At 43.4% G+C, this 26,487-nt stretch overlaps 4 protein-coding genes across 4 annotated transcripts in view; 2 read left to right on the top strand and 2 right to left on the bottom strand.

Annotated features, from left to right (window-relative positions):
• LOC105395347 (trypsin CFT-1) overlaps positions 1 to 26,487 on the bottom strand; it is a 67,333-nt gene that overhangs the window by 10,963 nt on the left and 29,883 nt on the right. The gene's annotated exons all lie outside the window — the stretch shown is intronic.
• On the bottom strand, positions 1,506 to 4,160 carry LOC125490725 (trypsin CFT-1-like). The gene is made up of 5 exons (XM_048630915.1): positions 4,075 to 4,160; positions 2,938 to 3,238; positions 2,341 to 2,485; positions 1,993 to 2,144; positions 1,506 to 1,762 (listed from the first exon to the last, which is right to left on the bottom strand). The coding sequence occupies exons 1-5, from the start codon at positions 4,158 to 4,160 to the stop codon at positions 1,625 to 1,627; spliced, it is 822 nt and encodes a 273-aa protein (XP_048486872.1). The 3' UTR covers positions 1,506 to 1,624.
• Positions 6,470 to 10,696, top strand: LOC119692251. The gene has a single exon (XM_038112090.2). It carries the CDS (start codon positions 6,470 to 6,472, stop codon positions 10,694 to 10,696), a length of 4,227 nt encoding a protein of 1,408 aa, XP_037968018.2.
• LOC125490783 lies at positions 10,815 to 12,146 on the top strand. Its single transcript, XM_048631099.1, has one exon. It carries the CDS (start codon positions 10,815 to 10,817, stop codon positions 12,144 to 12,146), a length of 1,332 nt encoding a protein of 443 aa, XP_048487056.1.

Raw genomic sequence — 26,487 nt, 5'->3', positions numbered from 1 at the left:
AAATACATCAATAACGACACCCAACAAGGTGTTTGTACATGTCCCATACAAGAAAATAATAAGAGATAAATGGTTAAAGCTTGCACGGCGACACAAACTTCTACGAAACAAACTTCTTCGGCGAAATAAACTTCTACAAGTTTAAAACGAGTTTGATTGCTACTTAGTCATATTTATATCTAGTGTTAAAGATAACGTAGCTAGTCACGTAGCCCGCAGAGCCGACGACCGCTGGAGTAGAAAGGTTCTGGAGTGGAGACCCCGTGTCGGCAAACGGCGTGTCGGTCGCCCCCCAACCCGTTGGTCTGATGATCTGCGGAAGGTAGCGGGAAGCCGCTGGATGCAGATAGCGGGTGACCGTTTGGGGTGGCGATCGTTAGGAGAGGCCTATGTCCAACAGTGGACTACAGAAGGCTGAGAGAGAGAGAGAGAGTTAAAGATAAATACTAATAAAATAAACTTACAAAGAGGTTTTCACGTTTCTAAATTCGGAAGAGCAAAATTCTTTATTTGTTGCAAGGAACTCGCCCAACATCAATAAATCGATCCTGGGCAAATTTGCGCTGTTTGCCTTAACAAAACCTGGTTCCATTGTTAAAGATAGATTCGTGTTATAAAGTCGATAAATCACAAAAACAAATATATATCAATCGTAACGCGCAGTCAGTATGTAAGGTAATCAAAACACAGTGAAGCGTACATAAGTATGACGTCATGCGCTGTGATTGGCGTTTCAGTCAAAATGGCCGATTGCAGTATTTTACTCTTTTATTTTATTGAAAATCTTATTAATCTCAATTTTTTAAATAAAACTAAATCAGTTTTTTAAATCCTTTGAATGTGTATTTTCCTCTAAAGTCATTAAATCTTTGATAATGTAATACTGTCGACACGCCTATTTATAGATGATGGCTGTGACAGTTTACCTTTAGCTCTCGACCTAGTGAAGTGACTATGTGATAGTGGTACTTTATAATCCTTACTATAATATGATTCTAAGGCGAGCAGATATTTAACTTTATTGTGAACAGGTAAGATTTTACAAATATTAAATAATTGATAATAGTCACTTTTACATTTGTCTTTGGTTTTTTTGTCTATTAGGTATTTTATTAGCCTTAATTGAACTTGTTTGATTTGGTCCAAATATGTTTTAAATGTCAGTCCATAGCAGCCCAGCCCATAGCTCATTAATGAATCTGCCAGTGCATAATACACAACATACAGGGTGCGTTTGTTCAGAATTCTGTTCAAATAGTAAAATTTTCCTAAGATAGACCTGAGTCTATTGCAAACCTCATTAACATGTAATTTCCAATTAAAATTCTGATCAATCAACAGTCCTAAATATTTGAAGCTATTTACCAATTCCAGTTTATTACATTTACATGCTATTTTATTATTGTGAATACTCAGATGTATTTTTGATAATAAACATACATTAAAAAAAATACCTACCTATTTCAAAATGGACAACTTTAAGGATTTGTCGTCATAATATTTTTTCGATCACTTGAAAAGAGCTATCCAACGATGTATGATGTATGACTCATCTTTATTGGACATGTCCTAAACCTCCCATCCTCTTTTAGACACTAAAACTATCATCGGTACGTACTCCTACTTAAAAAAATAATGAGAATTCGGAATACATAATCCAAATTGACGTTGCGAAGGCGAGTAGCATCAAACTGGTGACGTCAGCTGCCACAGCGGTGTTGTGACTGTTCTTGTGCACAACCACAACCTGGTTTTGACTTACCTGGGATGTTTAAAATTATAATGTAAATCAGTTTCCTACTTACCTACCTACCTATTTTATACGTATTAGGTAAGTTATGATAACAAAAATATTTTCTTGTTCGTCATAAATAAATGTTAAGAGAAGAAACTCTTCAAGGGGGGCATTCTCAGCCGTGGGGTGCAAGGCTTCAGTACAGCGGGGCACCGCCCCAACGCTGTATAATTCTATAATTTAATTAAACTACTTACAGTGTTGTTGATCCAGTCGGTGTAGCTAGAGACGCGCGTAGACACATCAGGGTAGAAGTAAGTGTCGCATGCCTTCCCAAATGAGGTCACCCCAACCACCACCCCGTTGTACACCAAGGGACCACCTGAGTCACCCTTGCAAGTACTAGCTCCTGTAGGGGACAAACTCTTATTGTAAGCCGAGATATGTATGACGACTTGACAATAAGTCTGGAAAATACCCAACGTGTGTGGACGGACACAAACTTTCTCACAACTCGCAAACGCATTCGATAATAATCGTCAAAGTCGTCAATTGTCTGCATAAAGTCGGTGCAGCCTATCGACGAGTCGGATATACGAGCTTACCTCCAACACCAAGCAGCCCCGCGCAGAGCATGGAGTCTGGGAGTTCTGGGACCTCCTGCCCCCACCGCGCGGCGCAGGTGTCTCGGTCCACCGTGCGCAGCCCCACGTGCCGCAGGCCGAGGGGGCTTGACTTGCTGCAGTTCGTCTACGGAGTATTACAGTAGTGGTATAGGAAGCCGACAGAAATGATTCAGGGGCTCATTGCGGCAGCATGCCAAACATGGAGTAAGTATATATCCGTTTATTATCAAATAAGAAATTAGGTCATTACTTACACACAAAAAAAACACGCACTCACGCCTTGTACTAATGTACTCCCTTGCGGGGTAGGCAGAGGTGCATTGTTGCACCCACTCTTCGCCAGAGTGTTATGTTAGTCCCAATGTAATATGGGGCGAGCCTATTGCCATTTTACGGGCACATCCAAGACCCGAGAACAAATATATGTGTTTAAACAAATATCTGCCCCGGCCGGGAATCGAACCCGGGACCATCGGCTCAGTAGTCAGGTCACTGACCACTACGCCATTCGGTCGTCATTACTTACCTACATATAAATGCCGATAAAATCCATAAGGTGAAGTGTTTGATACTCACATCAGTCTGTCCCCACCCGACAGCTACCACAGACGCGTTGTCCGGGACCACATACCCCCCCGGGGGGATGGCGGCTGGCTGCACCGAGCTGCTCCGGTAGTTGCTTATACTGTCCGACAGCACCAACACTGCCATGTCGTTGTCGTAACTGATCAAATATTTGTAGTCCTCGTGGACCACGGTCTTGGACGTCGCATGCTCTGAGCCTCCGCGATCATTGTAGGTGGATCCGACGCGAATGACAACTTCAGATGCCCTCAAGATGGTAGTGCCAGTAACAGCTGTAGTGTCATTGATTTTTCTGGAAAGATTTTATAGGAATGGTGTACCTAGATCATTCACTGAATGAATTATCATGTACTGCAGTGGCGAAGGGTTCACACCTTTAACACAATTCTCGTCGGCTTTGAATCTAGAAATTAATCTAAAAATGGCTAAGGACGTCCGTTTCTGGCGGTATCTTCGGCAATTTCTATATTTCAGCCACCAGGGATTAGGAAGTCGGTTCTAAAAATTGGAATTATCATGATAATTATTTATTATTTAATCCTTTATTGCACAAATATATAAATAAGTGTACAAAGGGTGGACTTAATGCTAAAAGCATTTTCTACCAGTCAACCCACAGGAAGTACAGGAGAAATAATGTTAAAGGTGTGCAAAAAAACAAGAGAAAAAAAAAAAGAAAGAAATTGCAATGTCACTCAATAATTATTGTACCTAACAATAAATAGAATACATAAATAGAAATAATATAATAAAAAACTATAAATATATACTTGTATAAATAGAATACACAAATAGAAATAATATAATAATAAACTATAATATATACTTCTATAAATATATACCGAAGAAATAGATTAATATATACCTATTATTAATATCATTTACATTAGGATAACGAGGGGGGTGGCCTTGGCAGTTTTTGAAAACGCTTTCAAACGCAAGTTATGATTTTTTATCCACTGGCAGCGCTAGTTCTGCGTATAATAGCGCCTTCAAAGCGCAGCGAAGCTCTTGGAGGCAGCTTGTAAATTAATGAAAGGAAAATATAGTGAGACGTTCATGATAATTTGGAGAATGGCCGACCGCTAAATCGTAACTAAGTACATACAACATTTAGGAATTTATTACCGAAATAAGCAGTGCGCAGCGGTGAGCACGTGGTGTTGTGTGAGTATCACGCCCCCACAGAAACCCCCCGGCCTCTTACCACGCATCTGGTAATACAGTGATAAAGTACGTTACGATGAGGGCTATATAATCATCATCATCAGCCAATAATCATCCACTGCTGGACATAGGCCTCTCCAAAGGAGCGCCACAACACTCAGTCCTCGGCCTTCCTCATCCAACCACTACCCGCCACCCGCCTAAGGTCTTCAGTCCAGCGGGCAGGAGGGCGTCGAACGCTGCGTTTGCCTGTTCGTGGTCTCCACTCGAGAACTCGTCTACCCCAACGGTTATCGGTTCTTCGGCAGATATGACCAGCCCACTGCCACTTCAGCTTGCATATTTTGACAGCTATGTCGGTAACCTTAGTCCTCTGACGGATGACCTCATTTCTGATACGATCCAACAGAGAAACCCAAAGCATAGCTCTCTCCATAGAACGCTGAGCGACTTTAAATCGGTGGACCAGTCCTACCGTTAGTGTCCACGTCTCTGCACCATACGTCATCACTGGCAGGACGCACTGGTTGAAGACTTTTGTCTTCAGGCTCTGAGGAATGGCCGAGGAGAATATGTGACGAAGTTTCCCGAATGCAGCCCAACCCAGTTGGATGCGCCTTGCAGCCATAATAACTAACTATATAATAACTAACCGCAAATTTAAAATATCCTTAAAATAACATAAGGCTACGTCAAACAGAAAGCATTACTAGCGCGCGTCAGAGCGCTAACTTGACGCCGCGCTATGACGCCAAGATGTGTTGTACTACTATGGTAAACAGAGCGCCAGCGCTAGCGTTGCGTTGCGTATGACGCGCGCTAGTAACGCAACCTGGTTTGAAAAAGAGAAAGGTAACTTCTTAATTTTAATTTTGAGGACCTATGTCCTCCTAATTTAACAAGAGTTTTGCGACCTTACCATCGAAACAGAAATACATGGTAAAAGTTTGCTGTCTATAAATTATAAATGATTATTTTTTAATTAAAAACTTATAAAATTGTACAATGTAGTGTTTTGTAATATTTGTACAACGAAAAAAAATAAAACATGTTTTTTATTATTATTCCGTGGAAGTTTAAAACCCTGAAAACTGACGTATCTACTTAATTAGTTATACTTAATCAAATCATTAGTAAGTAATGTCACATAATTTTGAAATGATCTGATAACTTACATCAGAACTCCCAACAAATAACTTTCATTATGGATATTGAATACCTTCATCATTTGAATTTCTAGAACATTTGAGAAGTATTTCTCGGACATACTGAGACGCACTGCCCCTACCTACCTACGTCCCTGTTTGGTGTCGGTATTATGAAAATTTAAACTTTTCATTGCTCGCGTTGACAGCTTCCATAACTATGTCGGTGGGTCTGGCAAAGCAGCAGTACCATATAAAATGATCGTAAATACGCCATGTAAGGGTATCTCCTGACGATGGTGGGTTGTCCCCCGACGATCCTGTTGGCGGGGGTCGCGGGGGGCTCCCTCACAGTCACCTTGTCCTCACAGCTCCCTGAAAACATAATTATATACCTACCTACACGTAGTCCATATTTTTTATGAGAAATTCCTGATCGCATAAAATGTATGGATCGCATAAGGATAAAATTGATATTCTTAAGGCAGGTAAGATAGACAATACATACTTATAATGTTGAAAAAAAATCTCACTCTTTTACTGGGGGTTGACTACAAAGAAAAAGGAATTCTTCTACTTTTTAAATAGACATTGTGTTCAAGACTGTTTAGATTAGTTGATTGATTTAATTGTTTATAATTATTTGTTTGTTTAAGTTTAATAAAGTTTATTCGGTTATGTTTATAGGTAGGTAAAGATCTAACATAGTTATTGTTTGTAGTAGGTATAATATGTGGTAATAGTTTTAATAGTTTGTAAATATACCTAGTATAAGTTGTTTATTAATAAATAAACTATGAGGCTTGTTAGGCGCGATAATAGATAGTAGATAGTACCAATGAGGGCGCTTATGGTGCAAAGCGCTCTGATTGGTCGACGCATTTCTTGCCCCGCCTCCCACCGCCCGCGCGGCGGAGAGCGCATTTAAATATAGGCGGTCCGGGCCGCCTCGATCATTCCGCTCGCAGCCTCCAAGAAGCAAAGAAGCCTCCTGATAATAGAAGAAAAAAGCCTTCTCATTTTCAAGCACCTGCCCTGCCCTACAATAGGAAGAAAGAAGAATCCCTGCTTGCTCTTCGATCAGCTTCACAAACGATTTTCACAAACGATTTTCGCAAACGATTTCTACAAACGATTTTAATGTGACGTGCTGTATCGAAGGGGTGCGTCACATTTTCTGGTCCATTCGAGCGCCGGATTGAAGATCAAGCATGGTGAACACAAGAAGCGCCTCCAAGTCAGCCTCGGTAGCCGGTGCCACGGACAGCACCGGTACTGAGGCCACCGCGACGACGGCAACCACGAGCAGCGGGGATACCTACACGTCGACGGGAGCATCCACGGACACATCGAACGAAGCATCAAGCACTGCGGCCGCCTCAGAAGTCACGGCGCCCGCCTCCGCTACAGCCCGTGTCCCTGCCCCCGCGCCCCCCGCGCCTACCCCTGCGACGCCGAAGCCCGTCAAGCCGCACACGCCACGTCGCGCATGTTCAAATGCGTCTTCAAAGGGTCGCCGCCGGGAGTTGCTGAAGGCCAAGGAAGAGCTTCTAAAGAAACAAATGGAGTTAGCCGCCGTACGGGTGGCCATGCTGGAAGAAGAAACGGACGATGAAGAAGAAGAAGACGACACCTCCACCATAAGGGGTGTCCGCATGTCCGAGTGGGTACAACAAAGTACTCTCGCGCTGACCATGCAACCACATCACGCCGTGCCGAGAGAAGACGCCGGAGCGACAGCGGGCCTCCCACGCCGGACATCGATGCCAGAGCCGCGCATCGAAGCCAGTCCACCGGGAGCCGCACTGGAGAACGCCGCGCCGCCGTCTGCACGTCGTGAGCCGTGTCCCATGGGTGCCGACGAGCCGAGAGTACAGCTGCCACCGAACCCGTACACGTCAGGGCCGCACGTGTACGAGCCGCGTCCGGTGCAGCATCGCTACGACCCACGACCGAGCGCCTTCGACTACAAGGAGCTAGCCGAAGCCATCGCCCTCGCTGCACGTGCGCTGCCGTCGCCGCCTCAACATGTCGCCGCGCCGCGCCATGTCAACGAGCTACCAACGTTCAGCGGGGCATCGAGTGATTGGCTGCCATTCAAGGCGGCCTATGAAGAATCTGCGCAGTCCCTCACGGAGCAAGAGAACCTGTCTCGACTGCGCAGAGCCATCAAAGGAGCAGCGAAGGAGGTCGTCCACTGCCTGTTCATCGGGACGCCCTCTACGAGAGAAGTGATGGAGCTGCTGTCTGCGCAATTCGGGAGGCCGGACGCACTCATCATTCACGAAATGGAGAAGCTGCGCAGACTACCGAAGATCGTCGACACTCCGAAGGCCATCTGCGACTTCGCCGCGACAATGACCAACGCGACGGCCACAGTGGTGGCATTGAAGAAGGAGCAGTACCTACACAATGCGGAGATCGTCAACAACGTCGTGGAAAAGCTGCCGGCCACACTGCGCAACGAGTGCTACACCTACATCACCGAGCAGCCTGAAGACATCCCCGACCTAGTGAAGCTGACGCAGTTCGCCAAGCGGGCCGCGGCACGGTGCAGCCGCTTCGCGCCCATGGACATCGCAGCGAGTGACCGGCGGGAGCCCGCGCCAAAGAAGACTGCGCGCACGTACCACGTCGACACAACTACAGCTGCGAAGCCTGCGTGCCCCATCTGCGGCGAGAAGCATGAAGCTGCCGCCTGTCCGACACTGAAGCGAGCCGAAGTACCTGCGAGGTGGGACATAGCGAAGAAATACAAACTATGTTTCCGCTGCATGAAGATCCGCAAGTACCGACACTCCTGCAAGCCGAAGCAGTGCGACAAGGACGGGTGTACCTACATGCACCATCCGCTGCTGCATGGCGGTACCTACGCATCGACCGCCAGTACGCAAGTCGTCCAAGAATCTGAAGCGGTAACAACAGCGCGAGAAGAAAGAAGTGCAACGGGGCTCCTGAAGATACTACAAGTACGAGTCACCGGGCCAAAGGGGTCGCTCGACACCTACGCGCTACTAGACGACGGGTCGACGTGCACACTCATCGAGTCAGCAGTCGCGCAGCAGATCGGAGCAACGGGACCGCCGTCACCCTTTTACATAGAAGGGGTGTCGGGCATGAAGATCGACGCCAGTGAGTCGCGCCGAGTCAACTTGAAGATCTGCGGGCGCAACACGAACGAAGTCGACATCTGCGCGCGCACAGTGCCGGACATCGGTGTCTCGCCTCAGACGGTGCCTGCGGGGATCATCGAGAGCTGCCCACACCTGCAGGACATCAAGGAAGACATCCTCTACGAGCGAGGCGCCGCCACCATCCTGCTCGGGCAAGATAACTGGGAGTTGCTGCTCACGCACGCTTTCAAGTCGGGTGCGCGCGGACAACCTGTGGCGTCACTCACGACGCTCGGGTGGGTGCTACACGGCGTGCAGTACCGACAGCCAGCAGTGCAGCGCGTGCACCACCTCACGGTGCAGCCGCTTCAAGAAGAGACCATGGAGAAATTGATGCGGGACCACTTCGCACTCGAGTCGCTGTGCGTCGACAAGAAGAAATCATACACAGAGGCCGAGCGACGCGCGCTTACGCAACTAGAAGAAAACACGCGCGCACTACCGGCGGGAGGCTACGAAACATGCCTCCTGTGGAAAGAAGACGACCCTCGGCCACCAGACAACTACTCGAGTACAATGAAACGACTCGAGTTACTCGAGAGGAAGCTGGACAAGAACGAAGCTATGAAGACGCGGTACAACGCACAGATGCAGGTGCTGCTCGACAGCGGCTACGCTGAGGAGGCGCCGCGTGAGAAGAACGAGAAGATCTGGTACCTGCATCACTTCGCTGTCATCAACCCTCAGAAGCCGGAGAAACTAAGGATCGTCCACGACGCCGCCGCTCGAACGAGAGGGACAAGTCTCAACGACATGCTGCTGCCCGGCCCAGACCTCCTGCAGTCACTCCCGGGGGTCCTCATGCGGTTCCGGCAACATGCAGTGGCGGTGAGCGCGGACATAAAAGATATGTTCATGCGCGTTCACATCCGAGAAGAAGATCGCGACATGCAGCGCTTCCTATGGAGGAGAGATCGACGAGCAGGCCCGCCTACCGAGTATCGCATGAAGAGCGTCATATTCGGTGCGACTTCATCACCGTGTACGGCTATTTATGTGAAAAATAGCAACGCCGAGCGCTACAAGGACATCTACCCGGAGGCAGCCGAGGCCGTGGTAAGAAATCACTACGTGGACGACTACCTGGCGAGCTACGAAACAGAAGAAGAGGCGGTGCGCATCTCCACTGAAGTCAACAAGATACATCACTTCGCGAACTACGACCTGCAAAAGTGGACGTCGAACAGCCGCATCGTGCTCGCTCAGCTGTCGTCATCTGAAGCTGAAGACCCTAGACTGCTGCAACTGGACCCGGGGAAGTTGCTAGGCATGGTGTGGCACCCGGAGGACGACACACTCTCCTTCAACTTGAACAAACATCGCATCCCCGAGGCAATACTGAGCGGCGAGCGCACACCTACGAAGAGAGGAGCGCTGCGGACAGTCATGTCGATCTACGACCCGCTCGGACTCGCCACGCCAGTCACCGTGCAAGCGAAGCGCATCCTGCAGGACGTCTGGCGCTCCGGCATCGACTGGGACGCGCAACTCGAAGACAACGAAGCACGAGCATGGAGGAGCTGGATCGAGCACGCGCAACAGCTCCCGCGCCTCGCCGTGCCGCGCTGCTACGCCTCATACAGCGGCGCGGCCACCCGCGAGCTCCACGTCTTCGTCGACGCAAGTTCGTCTGCATATGCTGCTGTCGTCTACTGGAGGGTCGTCGATCAAGAGGGAAACACACACCTGTCACTCGTCAGCGGAAAGGCAAGAGTCGCACAGCTCAACAAGGTGGTCTCCATCCCGCGACTCGAACTGCAAGCGGCCGTGCTGGGATGCCGCCTCGCACAAGCCGCCATCGAAGAACACGACTTGAAGCCGAGTCGTCGAGTGTACTGGTCGGACTCAAGAACAGTACTCACGTGGCTACGAAATGGCCCACGTACCTACAAGCCGTTCGTAGCACACCGCGTAGCCGAGATAAGCGACACTACGAAAACAAAGGAGTGGCGCTGGGTACCTACAAAGGAGAACACAGCCGACGACGCAACGCGCGACACGCCCCCGGACTTCAACTCAAGTCACCGGTGGTACCGCGGCCCCGCCTTCCTATACCTACCGGAGGAGCACTGGCCGCGAGAAGAGAAGATCATCGAAGAACACACGGGGGAAGAGCGAACACTCGTCACTGTCGCCGCCACACGCTTGTCTGAGGCCCTGCCAGACATAACTCGCTTCAGTAACTTCATGCGAGTTATTCGAGCGACGGCACGGGTACTACAATTCATCGAGCTACTACGTGCGAAGAAACAAACAGCGCACTAAGAAGAATGAAGAGGCCGACCCTGCGTGGACGAGTACTACGCCGAGAACAGCTACGCGGGCCGCTACGCCCGCCGTGAAGACAGCTGTGCGGAAGTACCTACTTCTCAGCGCTCGGCACATGCACTGCGCGCGTCAACTGTGGCTACGCTCGCAACAACAAGAAAACTTCGCTGAAGAAATAGCTGCGCTACAGAAAAGCGTCGCTATACCAACTACGAGTCGACTGCACAACTTATCAGTCATACTCGACGAAGAGAAGATCATCAGACTACGTTCAAGAATAGCGACTGCCGCCGACATCACCCCATCGCAACGTGAACCGGCAGTACTCGACGGCAATCATCGGTGGACCCGACTGTACATCGCTTGGGTACACAAACAGCTTCACCACGGCGGGTTCGAGACAACTGCGAATGAAGTCCGGCAACACTACTGGGTGCTGAGACTACGACACGCCGTGCGCAGCGAAGTGAAGCAATGCCTGGCCTGCCGCATACGGAAGGCCACACCTGCGCAACCGTCGACGGGCAACCATCCACATACACGGCTCGCGCATCATCAGAGGCCGTTCACCTACACCGGACTCGACTACTTTGGCCCTCTCATGGTCACTGTGGGTCGTACGAAGCAGAAGAGGTACGGCGTGCTGTTCACGTGCCTCACCACTCGAGCAGTACACCTCGAGGTCGCCGGCAGCCTGAGCACGGACTCGGCTATCATGGCACTGCGACGGTTCATCGCGCGGCGCAACTGTCCCTCCGAGCTTCACTCCGACAACGGGACCAACCTGCGGGGCGCCGACGTCGAGTTGAAGAAAGCAGCGCTGGCAGCCATGGAGGAGGAGGCGTCGGTGCGCTTCATCCAGTGGCGGTACATCCCTCCGAGCGCGCCATTCATGGGCGGCGCGTGGGAACGGCTGGTGCGGAGCGTCAAGAACGCGCTGCAAGTCACACTGCACGAGCGCGCGCCGAAAGAAGAGGTCCTCGCTACACTACTGGTCGAGGCGGAGCACACCATCAACAGTCGGCCACTCACCCACGTGTCGACCTCTGCAGACGACGAGGAAGCCCTCACGCCGAACCACTTCCTGCTGGGCGCGCCGTCACGAGTGCCGCTGCCGGGAGCCTTCACCGAGGACGACGAGGCCGGCCGCAAGGACTGGAGGAAGAGTCAACGCCTGGCAGACATGTTCTGGGCGCGCTGGGTACGAGAATACCTACCGGAGCTGCAACACCGGCGGGAGCCCCGAGCCACCAACGGGGCCATCAAGAAGGACGACCTCGTGCTCATCGCGGACGGGACTCTACCAAGGAACTGCTGGCCACGCGGAGTCGTCGTGTCTACCTACCCCGGTCCAGACGGCGAGGTGCGAACAGTCGACGTGCGCACCAACAGAGGGGTACTCCGGCGGCCTACGAAGAAATTGGTCATCCTGCCAGTCCACACTTGAACACGCAAGATTCCAGCTACAAGAGCTGCGGCGGGAGAGATGTTCAAGACTGTTTAGATTAGTTGATTGATTTAATTGTTTATAATTATTTGTTTGTTTAAGTTTAATAAAGTTTATTTGGTTATGTTTATAGGTAGGTAAAGATCTAACATAGTTATTGTTTGTAGTAGGTATAATATCTGGTAATAGTTTTAATAGTTTGTAAATATACCTAGTATAAGTTGTTTATTAATAAATAAACTATGAGGCTTGTTAGGCGCGATAATAGATAGTAGATAGTACCAATGAGGGCGCTTATGGTGCAAAGCGCTCTGATTGGTCGACGCATTTCTTGCCCCGCCTCCCACCGCCCGCGCGGCGGAGAGCGCATTTAAATATAGGCGGTCCGGGCCGCCTCGATCATTCCGCTCGCAGCCTCCAAGAAGCAAAGAAGCCTCCTGATAATAGAAGAAAAAAGCCTTCTCATTTTCAAGCACCTGCCCTGCCCTACAATAGGAAGAAAGAAGAATCCCTGCTTGCTCTTCGATCAGCTTCACAAACGATTTTCACAAACGATTTTCGCAAACGATTTCTACAAACGATTTTAATGTGACGTGCTGTATCGAAGGGGTGCGTCACACATTGATTAAGTAACAATCTTTTGCCTTAGAAAATTGAAGATGCTTCGTATAAAGCACCACATATATATACACATAGATATTATGTAGATATTTACCCAATTGTACTCTACCATACTTAACTACCGTAAATAATAAAGCTTACCATAGTAAAATAGCACAGTCATAATTAGTAACTTCATACTGAAAACCATCACTTTCCTGTTTATTACCTGTCAAAAATTAAGTAAAAATTGCGATGGCCAAGCCATGGCCATCGCAATTTTATTTATTGTAGCTTTTTTACTTGTCTACGGCGAAGCAATGAGGACGGATATATAAAAGTACAAGGTGTTGCAATAGTGGTAAATAATTATAGTAAAGGTGAAAATCTACAACTCTTTATATGTCTGGTCTATCCTTTTTAACACACTGCATTGCATGTCATACGCTACGTAAGTTTCTAGGTATTGTACATACTGACCTGACATAGATACAGCGTCGAATGCGCCAGTAAAGTGACACACCATCTTGTTGTTATATTGTTAATCTAAGGTATGTAGAGTAGAACATGGGAAATGTTGTTAAATTTTAAATTATAATATAGTTAAGTACCTAGTTACTGAACAATGGTTTTTACAACACCGCCGTGTAATTTTTTTAAGGTAAATGTAGCTATTAATTATACGCTACCTTTAGTTTTGCATGAGAACTCTAGGGCACAACAAATGTGTAAAACGTTTCGTATATTTCTACATACGTCTTTTTAATAAACTTTATACGTACCTACATAGTTTTAGTGTACCAAATGGGGCCAAGGAAAGATATAAAAAATCATAAGTTGTTAAAAATACATTTCATTTCAATAAAAGACAAAATTTCGAAGTCATCAACATCATTAAGTTAAACTACCTAACAAAAGTTAAACGGAATCAGTCTGTGTCACCCCTCTTCAGGTAACTACAATAATCTACATATACCACTCCGGCAACATCCTATATGTATAATAGGAATAAAACCATAAGAACGGAAATGAAAAACTTTCGTTAGTACTTATAATGCCACTTTTTTAAATATAAATTTTAAAAATTATGTTAAGTTACAAAACTTTAAATTATTTAATAAAACTGTTTTCAAGAGGATGGACACAAATCTATGGAAGCTGGCACCAGCACCAATAGAAATGAGTGATACGCATGGAAGTAATAATACAACAGGAATGCGCACTCACCTAAATGATGCAAACAAAAATAGACCTAACGAATTCAGCTTAAGATTTATATTTGAAGTGAAAGAGGCCGCGAGCCGATAGAGAGGGTTACCACAGAGCCCTTCCTCTCTTTCTAACAATTGCCAGGATTTAGTTGTGTAAACTTTAGTAGATTTTGTACGAAGAGAGCTATGCAAAAAAAATATTAAATTAACTCATAGACTACTGTATATCATATCATTTTCAAAAACAAATATATAATCAATCATTATAAACATGTAATTTTAATGAATTAATATTTGGTATTTGTATGAATAATAATTTCATAAAAAATATTGGTAGTTTTTCTAAATACTTTACGACAAGACCGAAGTTGTCAAGATGACGGATGACGTTTATACTGTTGTGAGAGACGTTATGGTTAGGGTGACCATTCATTCGTACTTTTGAATCACTTTCCATTAATTAGGACCTGTTTCATTCAACTTTGAGGAGCATATTGAAGGACAGATTTAATTTAATTTAATTTAATAAGGTACCTACTTTCCCCACAGAAAATAGAATAGAATAGTATAACGTGTAAATAAAGAAGATCCAATAAATACATTGTATTATACTCATTATAAAATGTGTCTTAATTGATTTCGCTCATCTTATTATTTACGTCAATCCTAACTCTCTTATTAAATTAAAACCAGTCCATCTTAGTAGAATTTGGTAAAAAGACAGATTGTTGTTGCTAGTTCAAACCTTGGGAATATCTAATTGATATGGAAAAAAACATATCAATAGGTATTACATTGCAGTTTGCGCTGCAACAACACATCTATCCTCCTGACCCCGAGAGGTATAAATGTATGCACTGTTCTTAAATAAATAAAAATTAACTACTGAACTGTTTTGTCACTTTGTCAAAGAACAAATTGTTTAAGGGATAGGTACTTTATAAAACTTTAAAGGAATAACAGGGATACTCCATAAAACTTTTAATATAGGTATTTTTAAACTATATTTATATATTTTTTTCAATGTCCTACTCATAGCACGCCAGGTGTCAGGAGGCTATACAAATTTTACCTTCACCCCATTTGTTTACTCAATTGTCATATCACCTAAATACATTCGTACCTACATTGCAATCGAATTATTCGAATAATAGGTGACTTTGAGACCATCGACACCTATTCGCGACATGATAGATTAGAAGTGATGTCTCATGAATTACCTAAAATTATGGTCACCAAAAATAGAAAGAGATGGAGGGCTCCGTGCTGACTATCTCTGTCGGCGCATTCCTGTTGTATTATTACTTCCATGGTGATACGTCGTTGAAAAGGTATTTTTTTTTTGCAGAATATGAATAAGAGAAGCGACTTCTGATTTACTGTCCAATTAGAATAATCATACCTTGAAACTGTTTATATTTTATTTCTGTAATTTTGATGTTTTTGTTATTTTTTGACATTCATTTTTAATTTTTATAACAAATGATCATCATTCATTATTTTATTTTATTTTTATTTTTATTTTACATTTGAGGAAAACTTACAGCTATTAATAGTTGGATAGCAATTGTAAAGTGTAACTAAAAGCCAATTATCAGTTTTCACTGATATACAATTTATAATAATATAAAGATCACAAGATTGTACACTCATACTTAATTATTCTAACAATACTCGTAATGTAACATAGTTTCTGTTATTAAACGTAAATATAGTAATTTAACTATCTAAATTTTAACTCAATAACTAACTAATTGATCAATAATTTCTATAGTAGGTTGTACCTTTCTTTAAAAAAAAAAAAAACATTTAAAAGTAAACATACCAAATACTTACCTATGCTTACATCAAACAATTATACAAAGCAACGTGCACGGCTTAATAATAATACACTAACTGCCGCTACGCCAAAGACGACACGAAATTGCGGATAAAAATTGCTTTGACGATTTCCAAACTACTGCCAAATATATCGACCTCGCTTGAGTTGCAGAGACTGTTAATTGCATTACTTGCTCGTAAGGAAAAGAAATTTTGTCGGAAATTTGTGCTGCAAGCAGGAATGTGGAGGGTTTTAAATTTCCTGGATGGTCTGGTTGGGACATGGAAGTTTACCATCTGAAGCAGCTCCGGACAGTCTACGTGACCTCTAATTATTTTAAAAAGGAAAATAACGTCTGCTACTGTCCTACGGAGTTTAAGGGGAAGGAGATGGAGGCGTTCACAGCGGTGTTCGTAGTCGGTGTAGGGAATCTTAAATTTAAATCCGATGTAGCGTGTGAACTTCCGCTGTATCTTCTCCAGCCTATTTATGTAAACATCGTATTGAGGGTTCCAAATCTGGCTGGCATATTCGAGATGACTTCGAACATACGCACAGTACAGAAGCTTTACAGTCTTCATTGATTTAAAAGGCTTAGAGGCTCGCATAATAAAACCAAGAGATTTGGACGCTTTACTTACAATATGGTCAATATGCTGATCAAATAGTAATTTACTATCATAGGTGACACCTAGATCACGCGATGAGAGCGCCCTTGCTAAGTTTTGACCTTTGACTGTATAAGAAGCTTCGAACAAATGTCTCTTTCTAGAAAAGGTAACACAGTAGCACTTAGCGACATTTAGGTCTAACTTGTTACTCACACAATAGCGGTCAAGTCTACAAAGATCCTCTTGCAGACATAAGGCATCAGCAGCATTATTGACGACCATAAATACTTTCATGTCGTCTGCAAAAAGTAATTATGAGAATTTTTTAAAACAGGTGTCGATGTCGCCGATAAAAACAATAAATAGTAAGGGACCCAGCAGAGACCCCTGAGGTACTCCAGAAGGAATATATCTCCAAGCAGAAGTGTAGCCATTAAGTACAACCGCCTGAGACCTATTGCTAACATAGGATGTAAACCATCTGAATAGATTACCTCTAATGCCAGCAAGATGAAGCTTGTTTAGGAGTAAACAGTGGTCTATTCGGTCAAAGGCTTTACTGTAATCTGTGTATATTGCGTCGACTTGATCACCGTTATCCAGATTACTTGTAAGAAAGTCACTAAAAATTAAAAGGTTAGAGACCGTGGATCTTTGTTTCAGAAAACCGTGTTGGGCTGGACTAAACGTATGCTTCAGAGCGCTGTAAAGCTGCGTGTAGACAATGCGCTCCAGGATCTTAGACAGTAGACACAGTTTGGATATAGGTCTGTAGTGCTCGACGCAGTCTTTGGAGCCCTTTTTATGGATTGGTGAAATAAAGGCGGCTTTCCAGCGAGACGGCATGATACCTTCATTGATACAGCGTTGGAAGAGTAATGCAACCGGTACACTTAATTCAGATGCACAATTCACTAAGAAAACGGCTGGTATGGTATCAGGCCCTGCAGATTTGGTCAGATCTAAAGAACGCAGTAGTCTCTCAACCTCAGATGCATTGATTTCCACTGAGCCAATATCGCAATTTGAGTTAGAGGGGGCTATATTATTAATTAAGTTCTGTTTAGCATTGCTAGAAGAAATATTACTATTATTACAGTGGTTAAAAAAAGTTGACTGAAAGTATGATGAAAAAAGTTCACTAATACCTTGGCCAGTGTCAGAAGTTACACCATCAAGAGACATGGAAGAGGGAAATGTACTATTATTATTTTTACTTTTTAAGTACGACCAGAATGCTTTGGGGTTTGTTTTAATAGAATTTTCAATGTTTGAAATATAGGCTGAGAAACAGTGTCGCTCGGTTTTATTAACTCGGTCTCTCAGAAGGCAAAACGATGATTCGTCTGATAAATTCTTGTAGTTTTTAAACTTTTTCAAATATTTGTACTTTTCTCTAACCATCTTTATGAGAGAGCTGTTATACCATGGAGGGTACTTTAACCTAGACTGACTATGGGTAGGAATGTAGGTGTCCCTTAAATCAAAAATAAATTTATAGAACACTTCAACCGCGTTATTTAAATCAGCTGCGCTCAACAGGATGGTCCAGTCCGTCTCACTCATAAGTTTCTTTATTGCTGAATAATCCCCACGGTTGTATGAATATCGTTTGTGCGGAACACTAGCTAACGGTTTAAAGTTACCGAATGATGCATTGATACTCAGAGCCTCATGGTGGGGATCCTCGGGCACCAGCGGGTCCAAACAGGCCTGCACCGACACCGCGCGGGTGCACAAGACCAGATCTAAGATACGGCCATGAGCGTTACGGGTATCACAGTACTGTTGTAGGTTGCAAGTATTAATAGTGTCAATAAAATCTATCATATAATCAGTACATAAATTACTTGGTATAAAACCTTCATGTGGAGGGGACCAGGTTATAGAACTCATGTTGAAGTCACCTAAAACCAAAAAAATATCCGTTTCGTTGTCACTAATAACGTCTGATAATTTGGTGAGATAGTTATGTAACTGCGCTGTAAAAGATAAGTCTTTTTTATCGGAGCATAGGTACAGCAGACAAAGTTGGATATTAGGTGACCCACCGCGCGGCCATGTGTCGGGGGAGCGAATCGTCACCCATATATCTTCGGCTGAGGACTGATATTCCACCCGCCGAAATGCGTGGAGCTCACTCTTAGCTGCGATCAAGACCCCCCCGCCCCTGGTCTGCCCAGTAGCTGCATAGTCGCGATCACGGCGCCATACACAATACCTTTCGTCGAAAAGTTCACCATCTGATATACCATCTAGCAGCCAGGATTCGGTTATAGTTATAATGTCGTAGTTATTAAGTCTAACATTGTGTTTGAAAGTATTAGTTTTAGTACGAAGTCCACGGGCATTCTGATAATAAATACATAAATTACTCATGGGGATAGAATATTACAACAATAGCATAATAAACACACTCTAACGTAACCGTAGGTACTTAGTGTTATTATTAAACGATAAAGCAGAACACTTAAATACGTGTTTAAAAAAAATCGATGTAATTCACAACTAAAGTCGGTAAACATAATAATATTATAGTCACAGTTCAAAACAGCATTTGTACACCACAAAACATCAAGTACGGCAAGTAAGCTAATATAGCATGTAATACGCAATGCAATTGAAGCTAATATAATATTGGCATGATTTGTTAAAAAACAAGTAATGGGCGAGCGGCAGCAGGTAGCGATTACGAACAAAAGGGTTTCGAGGCGAGCACAAAAGATAAGAAGCGGCACAAAAAATTGGTCAAGCGATAGGCAGACAGAGGTTGCAAACAATTTGGAACAATTACAAATATTTACTATGAGTAGAAATAGTGTAACTATATGTATAAGGTAACTGACTATTTGTATTTGTTTAAATCATTTAATGATTTAATGACCAAAACCGGAGACATTTCATTTTTTCGGACATGGATTTTCGCATGTTTTACCCATACATATTGCCAATTTTTTTCCTTCGCCAGTAACTTAACTTCATTTAGAAGTTTTTTGTTACCTGACGATAGGTGATCATTAACAAATATGCGGTGATCTGAGTCAGCAAATCCGATGTCAGAGGCAAGTATATTTTTCTTACTTCTGGCCGCTGCAATGAAATCCTCCTTAATGTAGCGATTAACAAAGCCAAGTATTATCGATTTATCTTTGCCGTGAAAGGATGGGATGCGAGAGACAAAGTTAATGTGAGACTTAGAAATGCTGAAATTAGTATGCTCACCAAGTGATTCGACGATCTTAAAAAGATTTTCAGTGCTTTTCAGTGGCACACCCTTGATCTCCACATTATTCATTCTCGACCATTGGTCTCTCTCAGCGCTCTCCTGTTTCAGCGAGTCTACGGCTACCTGTGAGACCTCCACCATCTTCTTGACTTCCTCCAACTAGCCTACACGGCCGCTTAAGTCATCCAGCTTGGCAGCGAAGTCGTCCACCTTGAGGCATGCGAACTCGCAGCTTTTGATGACCTCTTGCATGTTGGTTTTCAAGTCATTGACATCAGAAATGAGTTTGGGGAGTACATCCAGCTTTTGTGTCAGTAGGTCGAGCCGACTGAGGATCTCCTCGAGGGCACCATCGTTCCTCTGCAGAGATGGACTCGGAATCCTCGGGGACGAGATACGACACTTCGGACACTTCCATGTTGCTCTACGTTCGGACCCCAGGTTGCGGTATCCCCTTTCCGTAAGGTTGGAACAGGAGAAACACAGATCCTTGTGACAGTTAGAGCAGTTGGCGCCGTCCCCACATGTCGTATTGCAGTCGGCACACAACATAATTATTTATTGAAAAGGTTGACAGCCACTGATTTTTGCTAGCAAAAAGACGACCGTTCGGTGGTACAACTTGTGAGTGAACTGAATTATAATATTATTATATTTGATTATATCAGTAAACACACTTAATATCAGTAAGTGTTCAGTTATAACGTTCACTCGAAAAATTAACCGTATCCTATTCAACTATGAACTTAGTGCTCAATCTCTTGAACGTAAAACTTTAATTAGAGACCTCGGGGTTATGTTTGATGAACAACTGACATTTAGACATCACTATGAGTATATTGTTAACAGGGGCAATCGGCTGTTAGGGTTTATTGTAAGATCTACTCGCAATTTTAGAAATCCTCATAGTCTCCTCTATTTGTATTATAGTTTAGTAAGAAGCATATTAGAGTACGCTTCACCTATATGGTCTCCTTGCTACATGGTCCACACCACAAATATTGAAAGAGTGCAAAAAAAGTGCCTCAGAATTTTAGCCTACAAACTGCATAGCACTCGATCACTTAACAGTTATAAAGCTAGGCTGGGCAAATTTAACGTAACTTCTCTTGAAACTCGTCGAACACAATGTGACCTTATGTACTTGCACAAGATTATCCATTCACGAATAGATTCACCAGCACTTTTATCGTCAATGAAAATTAATACTCAGTTTAGAACACGTAAGCCAAATTTGTTTCCACTTGAAGTCTTCAAAAATAATACTTCTTATTATAATCCTTTAGTAAGGATGCGTCGCACTTACAACACTTTATCCAATGAACATAACATAGATATATTTGACTCTAACCCATGTCGTTATCGACGATCTATTCTAAATATCCTCAACGATCATCAATAAAAATATCTTTTTTTTGTAATTTAAATTTAGGTCATATAATATGTACTTATTACCTGTATTTACTTATTTGTTAAAATTTAATATTTAAGAACATGTTTCTAGTTTTAATCATGCTGTGTATAGCTGAACACAAAAGAGTAGAGATTAATGTTTTTGGAACTAAACAGATTTAAACCTGGCAATAAAAAAAAACTTGTGATTTGTGGTCTGTTTCTATAGTTTGAATGACAAACTCGCCCTGTTCCTGTATAAACAAATCGAATTTTGCTTAATTTTGGAGTTTTGTGGATTTTTGAGTTTGTTCACGAAGTGAAAATGAATAAAACCATTCGCAGCGAAGCTAGACAGATGATTTACAGCGTTTACCTACGATGTTTGGCGGAGAATGAGGCTGGAGAAGTATTAGTCAATATATACGATGTTTATGAAAGAGCAGCGTTTTATACTGGTGAGTAGGTACTTAATTTCTAACCATTAACATACATTGCTTATATTTCTTGTAAAAAAGTACTATTTTGATGTAATAGAATGCCTTTCAATGTGTATTTGTTATTCTTATAGAGGTTAGAAAATTCTAGTGTCAAACGTTACATGACATCAGGGTCTGGATGCTAATGTTGTTAAAACATCAGGTCTAGATACTTTTTTACTAACACCCGACTCAAAAAGGGTATCGATAAGTTTTACAGCTGTAGGTGTCTATGTGTGTCAGTCTCTCAGTGTTAGAGTACCTATTGTAAAAATATGTGTAAGAATATGTAATGCCGAGTTGCAGAAAGGGACTTTAAGCTAATGTGGACATTAAATCTATGTCTGTCGCTTTCTGTCCGTATATTGTCAAAGCAAGGCAACAATACATTTAATGCCGACATTAACTTAAAGATCCTTTCTTCAACTCAGTGTAAGAGTCGGTATAAATTCCCCAGACATAATAATTTGCAAGTCACTGCTTTTCTGACCAATTAAATAATTTGTTGCAGGAAAATCGGTAAACACAGTTTTAGAAGAATTGGCGGGGCACATTTGAACTTTTTCCTGAGCAAGAAAAAACTGTAATAAAATATCGATGTGTGATACTATCACTTTTCTCCTATAGTAATTACATAATGAGATAACCAACACGTGTTTCAGTGCAAAAAAACATTATGAAATACACAATGAAATAAAAGTTACAGTTGATTTGATTTTGATTTGAATTTCATTCAAGACTGCCCCCCTCTCCCCTACTAATTTATTCTCTTAACATAAACCTCCCCAAAAAGTGGCATTTTATAATTAGTAAATATTTGAAACATTTCTCGTTTTGATTTTTTCTGCTAAAGTATCGTGATACTTTTGTCCGTTTTCTATACTATAATAGTGTGGCCACTTTCTTAGATTGCCACGCCCTCAATTATTCTCTACTCTTTTATGTTCAGCTATACACATGTTTTGGGTTATAATCTAGAACAAAATACTTTTTATAACACTTTTATTTATAATGATTGTAACCTGTTTTGTGTGCCTTAAAATAAATAAATAAATAAACAAAACCTGTTGAAAGTAATATCTCCCGTTTTAAAAATACGTGTTCACGTGTATTACGCCCTAACTGTCATCAGGAGAGAGAGTGCAATGTCTATGAAAAATACTTGCTCCCGACGAATTTATTTCAAAATGGACCACTTATAAATACGTATTTGACGTCAAAATATTTTTTTGCTAACTTGAAAAGAGCTATCCAACGATGTGTGACTAGGGAATACAATCCCGGCCTTTATTTGGGATCCCGGGATTTCGGGACTGGACGAAGACAATCCCGGGATCCCGGGATAGTCCCGGGATTAAGGTCACAAACAAAAACACGTCTAACGATTAACGAATCAACGTTTTTAGGTTTATTGGAGACACAGTATTTATAATTTAACTTTGTCAGACCATACTTAGTTGAAAAAAAAATATACTTCTTAAAAAAAAAAAACAATAGGCTACTTGACTCTTTTTTAAAGTAGGTCTAATATGATTAATAATTTCTCTATTAGACCAAACAAAATAATCTATTATTTTTTTGGACCTAAGGTGGGTCTACGCTAGACGAACCGAGCATGAGCGGAGCCATTCAAGGTTTCGTCGTTCACGGTGGCAAGTGTGGACGTATGTACAACGAACCTACAACGATCACTGTCCTCGAACACTGCGAGCGCGAAGCAAAACCCTTTGTGTTCGTCAAAAAACCGACAACAGGCGGAACGCAGCCGAGCAACGAACGAAATATTCGCAGTGCGCTCGTTCGAGGCTTGTAGGTCGGTCCACACTATACGAAATGTGTTCGGCTCGTGCTCCGCTCGTGCTCGGTTCGTCTAGCGTAGACCCAACTTTGCCAATTGCAAAACTTTAACTTAAAAGTTCTATTTTTCATAAACAGGCGAAAACGGTGTCACCCATATTTGTTTATAAATTATCACATCTGTGACGTCACACGGGTAGAAAACAATCATTTGACATTTAACTAATGACAACAAAGCTACGAGAATACCTTTACATACTAATTTACCCTTTTTGTCAATCCCGAAAATCCCGGGATTGGCAAATTTTAATCCCAAAAATTTCGGGACTGGAAAATGATCGGGATCCCGGGATCCCGGGGAGCGGGATCCCGGGCTTGTATTCCCTATGTGTGACTCATCTTTATTGGACGTAGGTCCCAAAACGCCCATCCTCTTTTTAACACTAAAACAGAACTATCATCTTACTTAAAAAAATAATCAGATTTCGGAATACAATATCCAAATTGACGTTGCGAAGGCGAGTAGCATCAGACTGGTGACGTCAGCTGCCACGGCGGTGTTGTGACTGTTCTTGTGCACAGCCACAACCTGGTTTTGACTTACCTGGAAAGTTTAAAATTATAATGTAAATCGAGGGTATCATCTTCCTACTGTACTTACCTACCTAATTTCATCAAATTTGCTCACCATACTGAGGTCTTGTTCGTCATAAAGAAATGTTAAGAGAAGAAACTATTTAAGGGGCGGCATTCTCAGCCGTGGGGTGCAAGGGAGCAGTACAGCGAGGCACCGGCCCAAGGTTCTATTCTATTTCTATATTTCATAATACTACTTACAGTGTTGTTGATCCAGTCGATGTAGCTAGAGACGCGCATGAACACATGAGGGTAGAAGGAATCGTCGCATGTCATAACAAACGCGGTCACCCCCACCACCACCCCGTTGTACACCAGGGGACCACCGGAATCACCCCTGCAAGCACCGGCTCCTGGGGAAAAACTCTAATTGTTAGCCGAGCTAGGTATGATATATATATATATATATATATATATACAGTCATACTTTCTCACAAACACTCATGAATCCTATAACTTCGAAGCGGGTCAGTTTTTCATCAAACGCACTCGATAATACTCGTCAATCATCTGCATAAGTCGGTTAAGCCTGTCGACGAGTCGGATATACGAGCTTACCTCCAACACCAAGCAGCCCCGCGCAGAGCATGGGGTCTGGGAGTTCTGGGACCTCCTGCCTCCACCGCGCGGCGCAGGTGTCTCGGTCCACCGTGCGCAGCCCCACGTGCCGCAGGCCGAGGGGGCTTGAGTAGCTGCAGTTCGTCTACGGAGTATTACAGTAGTGGTATAGGAAGCCGACAGAAATGATTCAGGGGCTCATTGCGGCAGCATGCCAAACATGGAGTAAGTATATATCCGTTTATTATCAAATAGCTGTTCCCGCGAGCTTCGCTTCGCCTTAAAAAGTTTTCCCGTGGGAATTCCGGGATAAAAAGTAGCCTATGTTCTTTCCCAGGGTCTAGACTGTATGTATACCAAATTTCATTCAAATCCGTTCAATAGTTTTGGCGTGAAAGAGTAACAGACAGACAGACAGACAGACAGACAGACAGACAGACACAGTTACTTTCGCATTTATAATATTAGTTAGGATAGTTAGGATTAGGATAAGTTAGGATAAGAAATTAGGTCATTACTTACACAAAAAAAAAACACGCACTCACGCCTTGTACTAATGTACTCCCTTGCGGGGTAGGCAGAGGTGCATTGTAGCACCCACTTTTCGCCAGAGTGTTATGTTAGTCCCAATGTAATAGGGGGCGGGCCTATTAACATTTTACGGGCACATCCAAGACCCGAGAACAAATATATATGTTTAAACAAATATCTGCCGCGGCCGGGAATCGAACCCGGGACCATCGGCTCAGTAGTCAGGTCACTAACCACTACGCCATTCGGTCGTCATTACTTACCTACATATAAATGCCGATAAAATCCATAAGGTGAAGTGTTTGATACTCACATCAGTATGTCCCCACCCGACAGCTACCACAGACGCGTTGTCCGGGACCACATACCCCCCCGGGGGGATGACGGCTGGCTGCACCGAGCTGCTCCGGTAGTTTCTCATACTGTCCGACAGCACCAACACTGCCACGTCGTTAAAAGGTAAGGTATAGCTCTCGTGAACCACGAACTTGGACGTCACATGCTCTGAGCCTCCGCGGTCATTGTAGGTGGATCCGACGCGAATGACAACTTTAGATGCCCTCAAGATGGTAGTTCCAGTAGCAGCTGTAGTGTCATTGATTTTTCTGGAAAGATTTTATAGGTATGGTGTACCTAGATCATTCACTGTATGACTTGATAAAAGGGTTCACGCCTGTAACACAATTCACATTGCTTCTCTTTTGGATTGAATAATTTGATATTTTATATTATCCTAATCCGTTGGCCGTTCTAAAAATTGGAATTAGCATGACGAGGGGGTGGCCTTGGCAGTTTTTGGAATAAACGCTTTCAAACGGAAGTTACTATTTTTATCCACTAGCGGTGCTAGTTCTGCGTATAATAGCGAAGCTTTTGGAGGCAGCATGTAAATTAATGAAAGGGAAATATAGGCAATATAGCTGACCGCTAAATCGTAACTAAGTATATACAAAAATTAAGAATTTATTACAGATTTAAGCAGTGCCCAGCGGTGAGCACGTGGTGCTGTGTGAGTATCACGCCCCCACAGTCAACGTCCAGCAGCTCCTGATCACTGATCTGCAAATACAGTGATAAAGTACGTTACAATGAGGGCTATATAACTAAACGCAAATTTAAAATAACATAAGGCCACGTGAAACAGAAAGCATTGCTAGCGCGCGTCAGAGCGCTAACTTGACGCCGCGCTATGACGCCAAGATGTGTTGTACTACTATGGTAAACAGAGCGCCAGCTCTAGCGTTGCGTTGCGTATGGCGCGCGCTAGTAACGTCCTGGTTTGACAGAGCCTTTAGAAAGGTAACTTCACAATTTTCATTTTTAGAACTTACCTACCTCATAAATAGGACTAACTAGAGTCTTGGGCCCTTACCATCAAAACAGAAACATATGGTAAATGCTGTCAGTTGGCTGTCAATCGCCATAAAAATAAATATTTTTAAAATGGAAAACACCTGATAGAATCAGGAAAAATACGA

The sequence above is a fragment of the Plutella xylostella genome, chromosome 27 (genome assembly GCF_932276165.1).
Source record: "Plutella xylostella chromosome 27, ilPluXylo3.1, whole genome shotgun sequence".
NCBI classification, from domain to species: domain Eukaryota; kingdom Metazoa; phylum Arthropoda; class Insecta; order Lepidoptera; family Plutellidae; genus Plutella; species Plutella xylostella.
Note: the sequence above shows the minus strand (reverse complement) of the source record. Positions and strands in the feature narration are given on the sequence as shown.

Bases quoted from the DNA above. Each gene is read 5' to 3' on its own strand.
- LOC119692251 (XM_038112090.2), top strand. From the start codon at position 6,470: ATGGTGAACACAAGAAGCGCCTCCAAGTCAGCCTCGGTAGCCGGTGCC.
- LOC125490725 (XM_048630915.1), bottom strand. From the start codon at position 4,160: ATGCGTGGTAAGAGGCCGGGGGGTTTCTGTGGGGGCGTGATACTCACA. The intron at 2,486-2,937 runs GTGAGTATCAAA...AATACTCCGTAG, and splicing joins TCGGGTGGGGACAGACTGAT to ACGAACTGCAGCAAGTCAAG. The intron at 1,763-1,992 runs GTAAGTAGTTTA...TAAACATCCCAG, and splicing joins CCGACTGGATCAACAACACT to GTAAGTCAAAACCAGGTTGT.
- LOC125490783 (XM_048631099.1), top strand. From the start codon at position 10,815: ATGCACTGCGCGCGTCAACTGTGGCTACGCTCGCAACAACAAGAAAAC.